Consider the following 18,708-nt stretch of genomic DNA (forward strand, 5'->3'; position numbering starts at 1 on the left):
AATCACCAACATAGACAACTGAGCGGGAAATCACCACAATCATTCCAGAGACAGATGTCCTGCTAAAGTCCGTCCTAATTCTGTTTTCCTAACAAATCCTCGTCTGTTTTCATTTATTTACATAACTCATGTGATGCTATTTATTCCCTTTTTATTGTACAGATAATAAATACTTCAAATAAAGTCCAAGTCTTTATCGTGCCTTTACCGTTTGAGAGATAAATCTAGCACAAGCACAAAGAAGCCTCTAAATGAAAAAAAAGTTGTGCATGTTTCTGTTTGTACTGATGTTCTAACAGACAGACTGAAGTCTCCTCCTCTCTATCTGAGATGTACCACCCGAGGATAAACACTTTATTTCTCTGCCTTCCCACGTAAGTATATGTTCTTCTCAAACATTCACACTGGCTTTAACCCTTAATCCGGCTTCGGGTCGAAGGGCACTGAATATGGATGAAGGCAGGAAAAAACCCTGGACAGGTCGTCAGTCCGTCTCAGTTCAAACACAGAACCTCACACACATTCAGGTCTATGAGCAATTTAGAGTGACCTAAATGGATGTTTTGGACCGTAGAAGAAAAATGGAGTACCTGGAGAAAAATCACACAGAACATGCAAACTCCAGACAGAAAGGCCCCCCTAGCCCAGGTATGAACTGTGGATCCTGTTTCTGTGAGGGGGAGAGAGCAAGCCACTACACCCCCGTCTATCTGTTATTTCCAGTTCTTCGTTGATATGTAAGGAATATTTTTGTTTTTCTTATCAGAGTTTCATATATTAAGGAACAACCAGATTGTGCAATACAGTCTTCACACACACACACAAGAAAATGGCCCTTTAATAACTATTAAGGTCCTTTTATTTCACTTGACTGTTGACATACATTAGTAACTGTATTTTCTATACAACCATTCAAGCCAAACTCTACCCGAACATGCTGGAAATAATTCCACACGCTGCAAATAACTGGGAAAAGTAGTTAAGTTTGTTGAAGAAATGTTTCATGAACTTATCGCTAGCATAACCTTGGGGATGGCATTCCTATATCTCTTATTCATCGTACAAAACACACAAGACAGAGGCAGAGATGACCATGATTCGGGTTGACATCCAGGTTATTATAAATACAGGACAACAGCAAGTAGAGGTCAGTATGAAGGACACAAAGTCACACAGTGCCTCAAAACTATGGAAGGTTAACTTTTAGTTAATTTTTGCACACAGTTCACGGTCAGGCAGAATTTTTTTTTAAGTTAAAAACTTTCATTAAGATTGTTTTAACACTTATATAAGTCATTCAATACAGCTGAACAATAAAATATATTACCAAAGTAAATTTAAATTATTACAAGCAGAACGTTAAAATATATAATATATATTATGTATATATGTACTAAGATTATAAATTATTGGCTGTTATTTACCCTCCAAGAGCACAGAGGTGTGCTTGTATCTGTAAACACAATCCAGCAGTATGTGAGGACAAAAATAAATAAGTAAGTTCACGAATGAGACTCGTGAACAGGGTAAATTCAGATGTAGTGCTTTGCATCAGCCAACAAGACCGCGATGTTACGTTGGTACAATGAGAGTTAAATATCTTGGAGCACTGCATGAATGATCTGGCCAGTGGATGCTTCAGTTGTTACTGGGAGTCTGTCGGAGGCAGTGAAGCAGGCCGCTTTACTTCTTCACTGCATGAGGCAGCTGGAGCTCGGCAGGAAGTCCTGCACGTAAGTGACCGTTGCTTTCGAGAGATACGTCATGGTGCCGAAGCTCCCGCTGGGGGCGCTGTCGTAAAAGAAGTTGCAGATTCCCGTCTCCGGGTCCTTTTCAAGGAAGTATTCACTTGCACCGTGGGATTTCTGTGGAAGCAGAGGCACAGCGGAGTGAAAACAGACTTGAAAATGCCTCCAAACAACATACCATACCATACCATACCATACCATACCAGCTTTATTTATAAAGCACTTTAAAAACTTTACAGCCGGCCAAAGTGCTGTACACAGACAAATATAAATCACAAAATACAACATAAGAGCAGACAGTGCAGAAAACAAATGATCAATCCATAACAATAAGAACATCATTGATTAAAAGCCAGTGAAAAAAGATGTGTTTTCAAAAGTGATTTAAAAGCATTCAGTGACTCAGCCCGTCTAATCTCCAAAGGCAACTGGTTCCACAGCCGAGGAGCAGAGACAGAAAACGCACGGTCCCCACGAAGCTTGCGTTTTGTCTTAGGGACCACAAGCTGCAACTGATCTTCTGATCTTAAAGATCGAGACGGGACATATAGGTGAACCAGGTCAGTGAGATAGGAAGGAGCCATGCCGTGCAAACATTTAAAAGTAAATAAGAGGATTTTAAAATCAACTCTAAAAGCCACTGGAAGCCAGTGGAGTGATGCTAATATAGGTGAGATGCTGTCATATTTGCGTGTTCCAGTGAGGAGTCGAGCCGCAGAGTTTTGGATTCTCTGTAAGCGGCTGAGCACATTCTGACTCACACCAACGTACAGTGAATTACAGTAGTCAAATCTGGTTGTAATGAATGCATGGATCACTGTTTCAAATTGTTGGGTCGACAGAAAATGTTTAATTTTGGCCAGTTGTCTTAGCTGGAAAAAACTAGAATTAACAATGGCACTGATTTGTTGATCCAATTTAAGCTCCGGGTCCATTTTGACCCCCACGTTGGAAACAACGGGCTTCTCTAATGGCCCCAGAAAACCCAGGTCAGTGGAGGAGGACATGTGTGGTGAACTGGGACCAAAAACAATAACCTCACATTTATTTTGATTGAGATGAAGAAAATTCAATGCCATCCATGCTTTGATTTCATTTATGCAGTCTAAAAGAGGTTTGATAGCCTGAGGATCATACTTATTTAGCAGTAAGTAAATCTGGCTGTCATCAGCATAGCAATGAAAAGCAATGTCATGTTTCCTTAAGATGGTGCCGAGAGGGAGCGTATACAGGGAATAAAGCAGGGGCCCAAGAATCGATCCCTGGGGAACACCATATGACAGGGGCGCAGAGGAAGAGACATAGTCACCAAAACCAACACAAAAAGTCCTATCGGCTAAATATAACCTGAACCATGAAAGGGCTGCACCAGGAATTCCAACCCAGTGCTCCAACCGAGAGAGAAGAATTTCATGGTCCACAGTATCAAATGCAGCTGTCAGATCAAGCAGCACAAGTACAACAGAATTCCCAGCATCAGTAGACATAAAAATGTCATTAAAAACTTGCAACAGAGCAGATTCTGTACTGTGGAGACTCTTAAAACCAGACTGAAAAGTTTCCGCGATGTTGTGCTCCTCTAAAAATGATTATAACTGAATAAAAACCATTTTTTCCATAACCTTTGCAAGAAACTGAATTTTTGAGATTGGCCTGAAACTGGAAAGGTCAAATGAGTCGAGGTTAGGTTTTTTTAGCAGAGGATGCACAACAGCATGTTTAAAATTTGCAGGGACGACACTGGTAGAAAAACTACTGTTTATAATGTTTTGGACAGTAGGAGCCAAAGTGTCGAAAACCTCTTTAAAAAGACGAGGGGGTAATGGATCTTGTGGAGAACCTGATGCCTTCATATGTGTCACAATGTCCTTAAGTTGAGTGAGACCCACAGGCTCACACTGTTCAAAGCTGGCAGAGCAAGGAACATATCCAGAAGGGTCCTGGGACGGAGCCTCAATAAGCGCTCTGCAGCTCTCAACCTTGTTCAAAAAAAATGACAGAAATCGTTCACACATCTCTGGTGATGGTTCTAAACATATAGGCTGAGGTACATTTAAAGCAGAATCAATGGTTTTAAAAAGAACATGAGGCTTATGAGAATTTGTTGCAGTAATATTTGAAAAATACATCCTTCTTTGAGTTTCTACAGTACTCTGATATAAACGCCAGCTCTCACTCAGAATTTGCCACGATACTTCCAGCTTGTCCTTTTTCCAGTTTCGTTCAGCTTGTCTGCATGCACGCCTGGCTGTGCGGGTCGCCTCATTTAGCCAGGGCTCAGATCTACGTTTAAGCGTCTTAGATTTGAGTGGAGCAACAGACTCTAGCGCAGTGTGGCAGACCGAATGAAAACTAGAAGCTAAAACCTCAGTGTCAGTAGTGTCCGCGTGTACAGACTGGTCAGCATGGACAGCGTAGGCTGCACAGAAACGAACAGCAGTGGAAGGGTTAAGCACCCGACAGCGGCGCACAGGAGCGCACGGTGTGGTCATTACGCACGGCACATCAATATTAAAAACCACAGGCATGTGATCAGAAAACACAGCGTCGCATATTTCAAGGTTTTCAACAGACAGTCCGTGAGTCAGCACAAGGTCAAGCGTATGACCACGCTGCTGAGTCGGACCAGAAACACACTGCACAAACCCAAACGAGTCCACAAGATTTAGAAAGTCTTTGGCCATCGGCTTATCAAGACAACAGACATGAATACTGAAGTCCCCAACAATAAGGATTTTGTCATGGTTTCTGCCATCGTCTGTGTTATAAAGTGTGCAGCGTGCCTCCACTGGGTGGCGCCAGAGATCTTCAGAAGGCTGCAGCTGAAGGAACTAATCCAAAGTTCTTTCAGAAATGTGGATGTTTTTGCATCTGGACAGTGTGCAATTTGCAGACAAATGTTAGCTGATGAATCTATTGTGACGAGGCTGAAGGAGTTCTAGACAAACTGAAATCAACAGAAGACTGACTCATATCACAGTTCCAGGAACTGCAAATACTGCCCTCTCTGGTGCTAAAGATAGCTTCAGTAAAGGTGTTGCTACCGCCAGAGATGGCATTCACGAGGAAAAGAAGTCTTTAAGATTTCAGAAAAAGTAATCCTTTATAACCATCTTTCATGCTGTTCATCCCCCAAAACTCTGACAGCTTCTGATTGACGTCTTTATCTGTGGTTGTACCTGGTCTGCGAGGAAAAGGTCATTCGCCAAATGCAGGATGCGATCCACATGGATGATGCTCCCGATGCTGTCCACGTCCACGTCGGCCACCAGACCCAGAACCATGACCGTCTCCACCAGCAGCTGGCGGTACTCTGGCTGAGGCACGTGGTTCAGGACGGACTCCACCTGCACCGCAAACTTGATCTCTCCTGCCGTCATCTGCAGAGAAAATCAATCCATTCAATATTAAAGAGAGAGATCTGCCTGCCACTTTAAGGTGGAGAATATATAAAATATCACAGCGGTCTACAGCTACCTCTCTGGTGGTAGAAGACGGCAACACGTATCCGTCGATGGACAGGCCGTGGCACTTCTGCAGGATCTTCCAGACCTTCTGGTAGAAACCCATCGGCACTCTGTTGATGGCTCCGTCCAACCTCCGTCTCCTCAGCCACTGGCCCTGTTTCTCCTCCCAGTGCAGTCCGACTGGCCCCGGGCCCACCGGGGACAGCACGCCGCTGGGGGTGGACGGGCTGCTGCAGCGCTGTGGCGAGGCGAGGGGAAGTCACTACCACAGAGGTTGTGCTCAGTTCCAACCTTATTCCCATGCCTTCCAGTGGATGCATGTGATGGTTGTTAAATACATGTCAATAAGGTTGAAATGGGATTTCTTTTTTTTTTTTTTTGTCAATTACTGCAAACACACACAGAAAATGACAGTTTCAACGTTTTGCTCCAGCAGAACAGCTCATGCAGTCGTCCATGCAGTGATGCTCCATCGAATTAGACTTTTTAAGACTTTCGGTGTTATTCAAGGAAAAGGATGTCATAACTGTATTTGTTGTGATTAGTAGGTTAATATTAGTATGTTGTTATCATACATATTCCAGCAGGGCAGTGATTGATACAACATTCAATAAATTTATTAGATTTTTTTTATATTCTAAACAATGTAAATAGTGTGTCTACATAGTTTACTTGGATGCAGATCAGATGACATTTTATGAAGAACGCACACAGAAGAAATATTTTGAAAGGTTCACAGTTGGTTTCAGCCACAGCATTTCTCCTATTGCTGCACTTTAAGGTGCTCGCATTTGCAGACACAAGTTATTTCAAACTTTGCTCCACAGTTTATGTAATTTATTGCAGAAATATTTTATCTTTGTTAGTCTCTTTAGAACAACTGCCAACATCAACGATTACAATCGACAACAGACATCCTTGCCCTCAAATAAAGCAAAACAGATTCCACAGTTAATGTGATTTCGTTATAAAATGACATACATTAGAATTACAGCAACCTGGTGAGGACAAACAAAGTTAATACGGGGGAGTCGAGGTGAGATGGTTTACCGTAGACCGAGGAGATGTGACATTGCTATTCAAGGAAAGACCGCCACTGCAGATCTACACATAAATATGAATGACAGATGAGAGAGGAGAGTTTGAGAGGGTTCGGGTGCTTCTCATGCTGCAGACATGGAGATGCTGCAGCCACACAGAGCAGAATAACGGCGAAAGAGGGATCCAGCTTTGCAAAAACAAGCGTCACACAGTTGTGGAAGGAAAATATCTGCAAATTGTGTCACTCAGTTAAATACCGCTAAAATCAGGTGTGAGTTGGGCAGCTCAAACCAAGGCCTGGACTGGTTCAAAAGATCATGTTTTTGCAAAAACGACCTAATCTGAATATCACACTCTTCCACTACTTCCTGACACACAATCGGTGTGTTTTACTTGGAAGAGTACTGAAGCGTATTTGTCAACTGATATGTATGAAGGGACAGTCAGAGCAGCTACGCAGCGAGCAGGTGGCATATGAAGAAGACTAACGATGGCGGTTCGGTCGTTTGGACCGGAGTCAGAAGCAGTCACATGCGAGGTTTTATCAAAGCCAACCCACACTGACTGGTCCTGAGTCATCCAGCTGCAACCAGAGGCAAGAAAAATGTTACTCTATTCAGGCAGCGGCATACAGACACTCAAATAGACGTTAAAATTCCCACCTGCTTTATTTCACTCTTCAGTTTGTGTATTCCTGTGCGCTCAGTCTTTGTGGCTCCAGTGTGGCCCAGTTCATGGATGGAGATGGCAGGACTGGTGGCAGTGGACTGGATCGGACGCACTGGTAGATGAAAAACAAAATGAAACCACGTCCAAGCAAAATCGGAACACACTTAGAGTCAGGGTATGACTTTCTGGTTGAGATTAGAAGAATATATCCTCCTTTTGGTTTGAAAACTTCTTTTGGATTACTTTTACTACTACCCGCTTACTAAAATTAGCCTGTGCTAAAGCTATGTGACCAGCAGAATGAACACAAAACATCAAATGAAAATATTCTAAAATGGCTAACAGCAAGCCAAAGGGTTATAAAGGAAAACTCACTGCTTCTCTCCACTCCAAACTCTTTGCCGCTGAGAATGTGATGCAGCAGGTTTTTCATGCCGAAGGGACTCAGGCTCATCAAACTCTCCGACGCCTCCTCTCCTACAGAAGCGTTGCAGAGTTTTTCTTTCAGTTTCGCTGACCTGCAGACCTTTTGTGTTGTGTTTATCATTTTCTTTCCTACCGGAACAGTGCAGGCTGCGGGCCAGCTCTGTGGCCATCACCTGCATGATGAGTCCTATCCTGAGTCGGAGCATGTCCCCAAACAGAGCAGGCTGAGAGCGCACATACATGGCCAGGTAGACCATGATTTCCTACATGACAGACAAACACCGGTCAGAGAGGTATGATCAGTGAGTCCTTCGATTGGTAAAAAGCTGCAGGTTTACCTGAGTGAGAACAGCGATACTGATGTCCTGACCACTGGCTTCATAGATTAGAGTGTTCAGCTCCTCTGGAGGAAGTGGCCTGAAATCAAGCAAGTATGCATTAACTCAGTCATGTTTTACTGTGACAAACTCTTTTCAGCCACACTGTATTTTTTTTTTTAAGAAGAACGTCAACATACACTGTGATCACTCTCTCTCTGGGTTCAGGAGGAAGACCGACAGTCAGCTGCTTGTGATGGGAAATCAGGTCTGTACAGGCCTGTGGGAAAGAAGGATATAGGTGACTGTAAATTAGTGAATTATATCATAGAAATTCAAGGTTCAGAGCAATAATTCAGTTTGTTTTGTAAATATTTTGGCATACGGATATTTTCTTCAATTTCACATCAGATTTAAATTCTTGGGATTTCGAGTATGAGGAGCAATTTACAGACTATTGTGTGTTACTTATGAAGAAACGGTTAAAACCTCTCTCTTACCTCGGCAAGGACTTCCACTTTCTTGTGTAGTATTCCAGAGATGTACCTGATGAGCCCCCACTCTTTGCATGTTCCAGCTTGAACATAAAGCTCCTCCAACAGAGACCGCACGCTGACACCTCCCTGTCCAGGACCGGACAGCTCCACCAGCCAGTCTGCTCCTCTGGTCATGTGGACAAAGCCACAGAATAAGAATGTGACATAAAGGAAGAGAGTTCAGAGTGTGCAGAGGGATGCAGAGCAGCCTCTGGACTCGTACTTCATAACGTAGAGGATGTAGAGGATGTCGGCCTGGTCCTGCAGAGTGGGGCACTCCTTGAGTTGCCTCACCAGCGCAGCGAAGTCCGGGTTCCCCTGAGAGTCTCGAGGCAGATGCAAATCAGCAGCACTGTGGGACTTTTTAAAAGACATCACGGTGAATAACATCAAGCTGTAGATAAATACTGAAGTCACGAGAACAGAAAGACAGGAGAGAGCTGAGGAACGTGTCGTTGAACACCTTATGCTGATTTGTGTGCGCAGTGCTGTGCTGAGGACGAGGATGAGGAACTTCAAGAAGGTTGAGAGATTTGCGGTACTTATTCATGGTCGGAGTCACGGGTAGATACATGGAGGACTCTGAAACATGCAAAAACAAGGCATTTCAAGCCAGCTGCCATGTTTTAAATCGTATTGTCAAGCAGATTCACTTATTGTGTATAATTGTACGTAGAAATAATGTAACACAGTTTTCTATTCAAATTGTAAACATCTTTGTCTTTTCTCTCAGTTGGCTTTATATAAGTGTAATTATCTTCACAAACTTTTTACATTTAATCCATTTCATTACTTTGATATTGCTCTAAAATCCCATTGATATCTCAGGTGTCGCAGTTGCTTTATCAGCATCATCTTAGATTCTAAAGTAAAATAACCACAAAGGAGTATGGAATGTTCATTTTTTGCTCACTGGGTAAATTCAGGCCTTGGACCTGGGCCATGAAGGACAGGATGTCTCTTGTGGTGTGTTCAGCACTGAAGACGTGTTGCTGCCCCCTCTGGATGGGAGGAAGATGGCACTTTGTGGTGGTGCTGTGCAGGAGCTGGGTGAGGTACTGGTCAAACACGTCTTTTGATCCCTCTGGAGGGAAATCAATGCGTGGAAAAAGTTCAACTCAATGATTGAAGAACCATTAACAGATGCGGGCTACCTGAGGGTCCACGGGTGTTGTATTCCCCCTCATAGTCGTCATCATCTTCACCATCTACTTCATCGAGTAAACTGTCATCTTCATCGAGGAAAGTGAGGCGAGTGTGAAACGAAGTGGTCTGAAAACTGGAGAGGTCCGACATCTGTACCCTGCAGAAAACGTCAAATTAACCACAAACATTAAACAGATACAAACCACATATGAACTATGCATACAATAAATAAAAACTAACCTCGCTCCACCAAAATAGCCATCCTGCAGTTTCCTGAGGGTTGCTAGGATACAAGGGTCAATTGCATCTCCATCCTCCACTAGATGAAAAAAAGAAGTGAATGAATGTAGATTAACAGACACTCTGATTGAAACTCTAGTGTCACATCCTGTTGGTACAAACCATCAAGTCACTTAATGAGTAACTGGGTTTTTTTTAAGTGCAGGTGGAGGATTAACACCCAAAGATCATGAAACGACTTACTGACAGCGTGTGTAGTCCATGTGATTCTCCTGACTGAAATCATGTCTGTAAAGGTTTACTTTCCTCATTATTTTGACTCATACTGTCAGACAATGGAGTCAGGCTAACTTGGTTCTAACACTATGCACTGTGCATCGTTTTTTCCACATTTCAAAAGCATTGACGTTATTTAGCAGCTTCGAATTGCCCTTCATGACTGGAAGTGACTGTCTGCCTCTCTCTGTTTGCCCTGTGATGGACTGGCAGCCCCGACAGGAGGCTGTGTAGAGACGGCTGTACTAACTGAGAAAATAAAGCTCAGTGGCTCAGGTAAACACTGGCAAGCTTTCCGTGTAGAGCATCAGTACCCAGCATGCTGTGAGTGATGGGGAAAGTGAGCGTGGGCCTTCCTGTCATCCTCCAGCAGCAGGACAGATAGGCCAGTTCAGTCCGTAACATCTCCACAATCATCTGGTTGTCCAGCGCCAAGTAGAAATGATGCTGATCCAGAAACTGCACAGAAACAGCAAGATGAGAAGAACGAAGCGACGGCATAACTCAGCACCGTTCGGCTCTGCTTCGCTCTACTGAGCTTTCTTGCGGAGAAAACAAATATCCCAGCATCTCCTTCCGGTCTGACCTGAGGGGTGAATACGTAAAAGCGATTTCTGATCTCGTAGAATTTGGATGTTCCCAGGACTCCGATGTGTCTGTAGGGCCTCCCACTCAGATTCAGCTTCTTGCAGTTCCCTGTGCCCCACAACACCGGCTGTCAGTGTTACTGTTACACAAACAGATGCGGCTGTACTGCGAGTCAACCTAACAGGAGACGGCTTGTTTACCCAGTCGGACATAGATGTGACTCAGGATGCGAGCGGGCATGATCCTGATGGGCAGAACCTCTGACACCGTCTGAACCGTGACCCCAGCGTCTCGTAGCAACTCCTGGATCTCCTCCGACTCGGCCACAACACAAACTGAAAGGAAAAAATAAAACAGATTTAACTATAAAAGTAGAGTTAGCATACAGACTATTTATCACAATGACCTTTTCTATGCTCTACAGAGAGATGCTGTAATTTCAGTTTCACACTAATTTAAGAGTGATCACTTTACATTAATAATAGTTTTAAAAACGCCTCTTGTATCCAAAATGAAAGCTTTAAAATATTTTTCACAATAATTTCAGGACTGTTCTAAACATTACTGTGTGCATGAAATAATTTAGTTTCTCATTCAAAACTGTGATACAAACTGAATGTGTGTGTAGTGTTTTATTGCGATGTGATGAGTGCTGTAGCCTCACAGAGACACAGGTCTCTGATCCCTGACTTCCTCAATTAATTCCATCATTTTCTTAGACTCGGCATCTCATTTTATTCCAGTATATGTGTTCATGTTTCCTCCAAGCAAATCGCCAACCTTGCACCACAACATCTGGCTTGAAGTGTGTTGAGAATCGTCTGTTGAGAGGATCGATTTCTCCGGGTGCTAAGAAACCCTGAACCCAGGAGGGGAGAGAAATGAGAGAGGAAGTTTTATTAGATCGAAGTGAAACAAACTGAAGTGGTGGAGCGTACACAGACTCATTGATAACACAAAATATAAGTTTTTCTTTTTCCTGATTTGCATTTTTGTTAATGAGTCAGAATATTCTCGACAGAGTGAGAACAACCTGCTGCTCCAGATGTTGGAGTCACTGCATTACCTCGGCCAGGAGGCAGCCCAGGATGTACAGCGACTGTCCCCACATGTGCGGCAGCTGCCCCATGGCCACTCTGTCCACCGAGTGAGGGTTGCTGTATTCCTCCTCCATCTGTAAGATGAAGTTCTTGTTTTAAAACCTGAACTATTTAGTATAATAAAACTGCTCTAGAAAAGAAGGGAAAGACCGTGAAATGCAATAAAAAAAAAAAACCACATTTTTGTGAAATACTGCCATGAAAAATTTGCTCCATTTTGCTTTTGCTGCAAATAAATGGCTATAGAGCTGTAATAGAAGACTAATATTTTTTTTTTCTTGATGGAAGTCATCAAACATTTGATACCTTGTCATGAGGCACAGAATAAAGTTCGGGCACCAGTTTGATTCCGTTCTTCCCCCGGATCAAAATGCCCTCCATTGCTTCACGGTACTCCAGCACCTGTGCGAAGCAGGGTGACTTTCATTAAAACTGAATAACAAGTCAATCAAGAAAACAGAGAAAGAAAGCATAACAGGACCAGTGTGCTTGGTTTAACCACCTGCACTTGATCTTCAGTAAAGAGACCATCCAGGATGAGATAAGTCCAGAAAACAGGCCATTCACATTCGATGTTCTCAAACAGTTTGAGCTCTGCAGGATCGTAATGCAGCCGAGAGGGATCCTAGGGAAAAGATAAACCAAGAAATTGAACACTGCAGCTTAAATAACTCAATTTACAATTATATTGCAATTGAAAAAACCTACAGAATTACTTATTACATCCAAAAAATAAAAACGTCTTCTCTCAGTTGTTACACCAGCATTGATTTTCTCTATACTCCCCTGATGTTCACTTCCTAAAACAGTCAAATGAAGTGTAAGTCTTCAGATTTCTGACATGTAGAATACATTACCTCTTTCGGACAACGATATCCATCCCTGATGAAGCGGCAGCAGCCATAACGACCCTGAAGTCAAACAGGAGAGTGGACATTTCAGTAAGCTAGAGAAACCTTTCCAACATTTATTAACAGGTTCAGTAAAGTTTAACTCGTTCAAAACATCACCTGCAGTTTGTTGATGATTTCTGACTTGGTGATGGCCACCAGGTCGGCGTCCTCCACGGCAAAAGCAGGAAAGGAAATGACCGAGAGGAGGCCGGCGTCGATCTCCTTGGAAGGTGAAGCTCTCGGCAGCATGGAGCACAAGATGGACTGAGAGGAGTCACAAACACACAGGCTAAGCACAGGAAAGACGAGGAGGAGTGATGCTGATTCAGTCTGTTTCAGGCTTAAAACCTTCATATTTAATCATATTATCATATTTGTTACTGGTGCGATATAAATGAAATTGAACTGAACCTGACAGTGCTCCACTTCATCAGGCAGAACATGAATGACTGACTTTGGCCCTCCGTGCGCGCCAAACAGATCCAGCTCATCGATGGCCTCCAACGCTGCCTGGAACGTCACAGCAGACCAGCACAGGTCACTGCATACAGCATTATCCACACCAAACTCAGGTCTCAGGATTTATTCAATGCATTCAATGTACCTTGGCCATTCCTACAGAGCTGCCATTCAGCTCGGGGATTCCCTGGTTGGTCTTGTCACCTCGCTCCCACATCCCATAATCCTACAGGGGTTGGAAAAGAAAAGCATGCTACACAAATTTAAAAGCTTCTCTCCAGCCTCTAAAAGCTAAACTAAACTCTTCGGATTTAACATGATACCAGTAAATGCTTCCAAACTTTGAAAGATTTTATTAATTCCCTGTAATATTTTTTTCTCCGTTACCTAAATATTAAAGTCGAGCTAAACAGGCTTCTGAAAGGTACTCACGGCCACTTTGTAGGCCGCCTCTATGTAAAAGACCAGGTTCTGGATAAAGGCGACCTCATCCAGGTTGGAAATGATACGAAGACCTGTCAAACAACATTCAGCAAACGCATTAAAAACAAGATTCATAAAGTCAAATCAGTTTCAATCAAAATGTGTTTTTTTTTATATTTACTGATATATGACCATGGGCAACGTAATATTCCACCACAGTGATCCACAGAACTGAAACACAACCTGAAGCTGTCATCTGGGCCAGCATCAGCAGGTAAATGGAGGTGGCGTCCACCTGCAGATGGCCCCACTGGTCATCTCTGACCACCGTCGCACATGTGGGAGTATCGTATTTGGCATGAAGGCAATCCTTCGTACTCTGGGTGTGTTTAAACTTCTCCACCTTCCCCACCTTGAACACAAAGTAGGAACTATTCAGTAATACTTGTTGAGGCAGATGAAGTCAAACAAAGAGTCACATGATCAAGCTGGCAGGATATAAAGGGAGTGGCAGAGCAAACTGTTTCTCTTGAGATATTACAAAGTGAACGATGAAGTTACAACAAGCCACTACACAGCATCAGCATATCATTTATACGTTTATTACCCATGTCAGTGCTATTGTCGTCGATGCTGTAGGAGTGGATTAACATGGCATAGAAATGAAGAGTTTAAAACAGTGTTTAACTACTAATGCCACCTACAATAACACTGATGAAGCCAGAAGTATTAAAATAACAAATAATGCATAAAGATTGTCCTTAGTAATGGTTATAATAATTGTTTGATATTTAAAAAAAGAACAATTAGTGAACTCAGAATTTTAGCATCTTTCAGTTTAAGTATTTTTTTCAACATTTACAAAGATACAAAAATAGAATTACACTGACTCCAATGGAAGTGTTTCGGCAAACACATGCTAAAAAATGGAGATCATCATTTTGATCCTAAGCAGAGCATTTTGTTGCATCTAGGTGGGATAGTGGTTAGTATATCTGCCTCACAGCAACAATGTCCCTGGTTTGAGTCTGACCTTAGGGTGCTTAATGAGTTTGCATGTTCTACTCCTGCAGATATTTGGGTTTTATCTGTGTTTAATTACAAAGTTTAAAAAAAAAAGGACTTAATTTCTCAAACTCCATTGTTTATCGATGTGAATGATTGATGCTGTGCTTGTAACAGATGGAGTTCGTTATGGCTCCCTGAGCATGTTCACACTCCTCTGTGGAGTTCATCATCTTCATCTTATTTCCATGAATGTACTCAGTGTTCCTACAGCTTATTCTCATTTCAACATGCAGGCTAAAAACAGACTGCTAATATCGAGTTTGGGTGTTTGTTGTGCGAATGAAACATGTCGCCTGAGTTTTACAGTCCTGTGCAGACAGTAGAACACTGCAGCCTGCATGATAACATAAAACGGTGTTATAACACTTGGACGTGCTCCACATAACAGAACTTAGAGTAGCTTCTCAGAAACAGCACAGGCTTATCAGACAGGTGATGTTTACACACTCAAAACCAAAGAGCTCGCGTGAACGTTTGGTGTGAGCACAGGTGAGTCTCACCTGTCTCATCATGCACTGCAGCAGTCCCTGCATCAGTTTCACCACACTCTGAAAACAGCATGAAAATCACACATTTAATTACTAATAATCCAAATTAAATGATAAACATCGTGTGGATTTATTTATGTCCATATTTGTCATGAGCAGCTGTGGAGTTGTAATGGAGTAGTATTTTCTATGTAACTGCGAACACAAGCACACCTGCTCCAGTTCGTAGGCCTTGGCCTTGTCTTCGTCGCGGTCTGCGTTCTTGCGGTAGGCCATGCCGAGCCCCCACACCGCCATGACGCTGTACACGTTATCTCTGACCCAGGCATCCTTCTTCTGAGTGCTGGCAGCAAGAAGTCCAGTCACTGGATTCTGGAAAGAGGAGGGAGGGCAGGACCACAGTGGTGAACACTTTCACCTGCTTCAGGTCTACTCAACCATCCAGTGCAGGAGGAAACCAGAAGAACTTGATTTAACTGATGGAAACTCAAACTCCACACAGAAAAACACTCAAGTCTGACCCAGGCTTGAAACTGCGTGGCAGCAAAAGTGCTCCCCGCTACGCCACTGTGAGACCTGAGATTCATTATTGCTTAAAGAATAATAAACCACACTGTAAATTGTCTTAGTAAAGTCACATTTGACATATTTGATTTACTGTCAGGTAAAACAATGAAAGGTGGAAATCCTCAGACGATTAAAGCAGCACAAAGTTCAATATGGTATTTTTTTGTAATAAAGAATCTGTTGTTATTGAAATCCACTTTGTGGCTGACCTTTCACTCCCTTTGATATTTCTAAAAATTGCTAATCTGATTTACTGTTAAAAATCTGTTATCGCAAATACAACCTGGAAGAAAAAAAAAATACATTTAGAGCAGAACAAAGCAACTCACATTGGTTGTGATACTAAGTAAACCCCGAGGCCTCCATCTGTGGAAGTGTATGTCATTTTAAGTGGAGTTAGGATTTGATAAAACATCAGTTTCTAACAGATTTTCAGTTTCAGTTTGAGGCTTCGTCATCTCGCCTTCCCATGGCCGAGGGCCGTCTCTCACCCTGAAGTGAATGGAAAGTTGACACTCTTTGCTATCAGCTGCGTTCGCTCTGTACACCTCAGAGTTAGACAGCTGGCTCACTGGGAAGTAAGAGATGATAGATAAAAGTGCATAGCTCCCCCGTCCTCAGCCTGAGAGCAGGGGCTGACCTTCGCTCACACTTTGTTTATTTCGGCGTTGCTCATTCTGGTTGAACCTTGACCTACACTGACGACAAAACATCTGCATGGCCAAGATATTTCTGCAGGAAAAAACAAACTACCACAAAATAACAAACCAAATATTTACAGTAGTAAATGCAGTGGTGGAAGCTAAAGACAAGGGTACAGTAGTTTTTTTGTTTTTCCGTATGTATATCACTTAAAACGTGATTTATTTTTAGGTCTGGCCAATGAATAACATTATAGTTGCAGATCACTTTTTAGGAAACACACAACCCTAGTATACAACTTTAATCAAGGTTAAAGTAGATTTTATGCCCTGAAAAAAGATCCAGGAATGTGTTTCTGTACCAAATACATGACAAATAAACACATCCACGATCATTTATCAATTTTAATCTTTAAAGCTTAAAATTTGTGAAGTTATCGGAGAAATAGTACTATAATGTTACTTACAAATAAAATACAAACTGTTACTACATAGCTATACCTATGATTGCCTGACTTTGACCTGCTTTAGCATACAAATAAGGCTTACAGGGTGAATCATTATTAAATATAATCGGATTTTACTGTGGACTGCTCCTTGTTTTCAAACACAGGCACTTTAAGAGCTGCTTTCATGGATGTCGTTATGTAATATGTTGCATGGTTGACCTTCTATAGCGTCTATAGGGTGAAGGGTGGCCGTTTTGGCGCAGCCCTGTGCGCTGCGGGGTCAGGCAGCCTCCCCGCAGCCACCGGCAGCCCCGCAGGTCCGGACCGACTCACCTGGTGACACAGGATGGTCTCCTGGACCAGCCTGGCGTAGCCGTCCAGCCGCACTCCGGAGTTACTGCGGCTCCTCATCCTCCCCGCGGGTCACTGCGCGCGCAGCACCGCACAGTTTATGTCCCGACGAGGCTGCGGTACCGAAAAAGCTGCTCGGTCACCACCGCGGAGACACGACGCGGCGGGGAAAACACACCGACGGCACGCCGCCGGCCATCCTCCGCGTCCCCGCACAGGCTGCCTTGCTAACGCCGAGCTAGTCGAGCAGCATCCAGCTGCGACCGGCCGGCCGGGATCCGACAACACACACTCACACACACCCACACACACACACACACACACACACACACACACACACACACACACACACACACACGCTCAGATGCTCTGGTCAGACTGATCCTGCAGATGAAAACACGTTTCAATACAAAGACAGGCGTGCAGAGGACGTAAAGGAGCAAATCTACTGTCCGGGAAACAGTGTGATTAAAAAAAAAACCCAAAAATCATGCAGTTCCTGGTTGATGATTATTTTGCGACAGAGGGCGACAAAGACCGTTATTTGTCTCACCCAGCTTTATGGATCAATATTAACAGAAAATAAAATAATTCTAGTTTATTGACTGATGTAATAAACATTTATTTATAATGTACATTAACTAACAAAAGGTACCTTGTCCCGTGAGGCAGTTCATTCAAATGATTCACATACTGAAAAAAAATACAGAAATAGGAGGAATAAACCGAAAAAATTAAATTTCTAAATAAAATTGAAAACTGTCTAAAAGTGAGTGCTAAAAAGTCAAGGGAGGTAAATAGATAGGGACTTTGAATGTAATTGTCATTTCTTTAAGTTAAGTCTTAATTATTTTGTCCAAAAACACTATTTTTTTCCGATTGGTTTATTAATTTTCCATTTCAAGAGACATATATTTAAGCACAACACAAATAACAAACGCAGCAACAAAAAACAAAACAAACTAAACTAAACAAAAAACCCCACCAGTAAAAAAATATTGATTAAATCAGTATGTACATGTATCAGTATCAGTATGTGCATATATGCACATACTGATACTGATATATGTACACACATACTGTTGAAATGTTTGTATGTTGGGTACTCTATAGGGTACTCAGCATACAAACATTTCAACAAACGATGTGCACACAGATGCATCTTAAGTCCATAGTTTGGTCACAATCTTCATCTCTGATTCTAGTTCGCCATGTTAATAGACCAGTCCTGGAACTATGGATCTTTTGGGTCCGTGTATGAATTGCGTCCAGTTGTGGGTGTTTGCACTTTTAGGCTCTTCATGAAGGTTAGGAAAGAAAACCACATGTCAAAATCCTTGGTCTTTCCTCTTGCTATATAAATGACATGTCTGTAATCCATTGGCCAGAAGAAGGTCTGAATCTCCTTCCATTTTTCCACTTAGCTTGTAACAAACAAAAATTAATTAGTTTGCGTTCCTTTACAGGTAAGGTAAGGTAAGGTACTTTATTTGTCATTATACAGTTGCTGGAAAATCCTCCGGGTATTCCTGCAATAAGCATATTTTAACTTCAACTGGAACATTCCTTCCTGTAAGTGTAGAGATTAATTGGAGAACCTCTTTACAAAATATCTGCAGTTTTTGACAGCTCCACATGTACCGGTAGCACCGGTAGTCAAGCAGCGTACCAGCTTCTTCCATACATTTGATGCAGTAGTCAGGGATATTTGGATTAAAGTGATGTAGGTGTGATATAGGTCCTAAGCAACCATTTATATTGTAGGAGTTTACATCTTGTATTTATTTACTGTTTGACTTTGGGGTAGAAGACAAG

The 18,708-nt window shown here is 42.5% G+C and overlaps 1 protein-coding gene across 3 annotated transcripts; it reads right to left on the reverse strand.

Annotated features, from left to right (window-relative positions):
- Nucleotides 1–1,423: 1,423 nt before the first annotated feature.
- On the reverse strand, nucleotides 1,424–17,177 carry LOC115388865 (phosphorylase kinase, alpha 2 (liver)). Of its 3 annotated transcripts, none has more exons than XM_030092561.1 (31): nucleotides 16,876–17,177; nucleotides 15,099–15,257; nucleotides 14,898–14,945; nucleotides 13,573–13,741; nucleotides 13,339–13,421; nucleotides 13,052–13,132; nucleotides 12,859–12,957; nucleotides 12,565–12,711; nucleotides 12,412–12,465; nucleotides 12,057–12,179; nucleotides 11,861–11,956; nucleotides 11,521–11,628; nucleotides 11,235–11,313; nucleotides 10,655–10,789; nucleotides 10,453–10,562; nucleotides 10,181–10,325; nucleotides 9,591–9,669; nucleotides 9,359–9,507; nucleotides 9,118–9,288; nucleotides 8,668–8,786; nucleotides 8,428–8,564; nucleotides 8,169–8,331; nucleotides 7,869–7,948; nucleotides 7,690–7,768; nucleotides 7,485–7,614; nucleotides 7,301–7,402; nucleotides 6,919–7,037; nucleotides 6,266–6,319; nucleotides 5,226–5,453; nucleotides 4,928–5,128; nucleotides 1,424–1,865 (listed from the first exon to the last, which is right to left on the reverse strand). In XM_030092561.1, the coding sequence occupies exons 1-31, from the start codon at nucleotides 16,951–16,953 to the stop codon at nucleotides 1,692–1,694; spliced, it is 3,699 nt and encodes a 1,232-aa protein (XP_029948421.1). In that variant the 5' UTR covers nucleotides 16,954–17,177; the 3' UTR covers nucleotides 1,424–1,691. The 3 variants fall into 3 exon arrangements, with proteins under 3 accessions (XP_029948421.1, XP_029949099.1, XP_029949877.1); XM_030093239.1 differs by lacking the exon at nucleotides 6,266–6,319 and adding an exon at nucleotides 6,816–6,839; XM_030094017.1 differs by lacking the exon at nucleotides 6,266–6,319 and having other exon boundaries at nucleotides 16,876–17,176.
- Between the last annotated feature and the right edge of the window lie 1,531 nt (nucleotides 17,178–18,708).

This window comes from Salarias fasciatus, chromosome 1 (genome assembly GCF_902148845.1).
Source record: "Salarias fasciatus chromosome 1, fSalaFa1.1, whole genome shotgun sequence".
Classification (NCBI taxonomy): Eukaryota; Metazoa; Chordata; class Actinopteri; order Blenniiformes; family Blenniidae; genus Salarias; species Salarias fasciatus.

What these genes read in the sequence shown, in the direction of transcription:
- LOC115388865 (XM_030092561.1), bottom strand. Translation starts at nt 16,953, where the DNA reads ATGAGGAGCCGCAGTAACTCCGGAGTGCGGCTGGACGGCTACGCCAGG. An exon ending in ATTCTGTGCCTCATGACAAG is followed by an intron (nt 11,629 to 11,860) that starts GTATCAAATGTT and finishes TTCATCTTACAG; the next exon opens with ATGGAGGAGGAATACAGCAA. An exon ending in AAGTGGAAGTCCTTGCCGAG is followed by an intron (nt 7,949 to 8,168) that starts GTAAGAGAGAGG and finishes TCTTTCCCACAG; the next exon opens with GCCTGTACAGACCTGATTTC.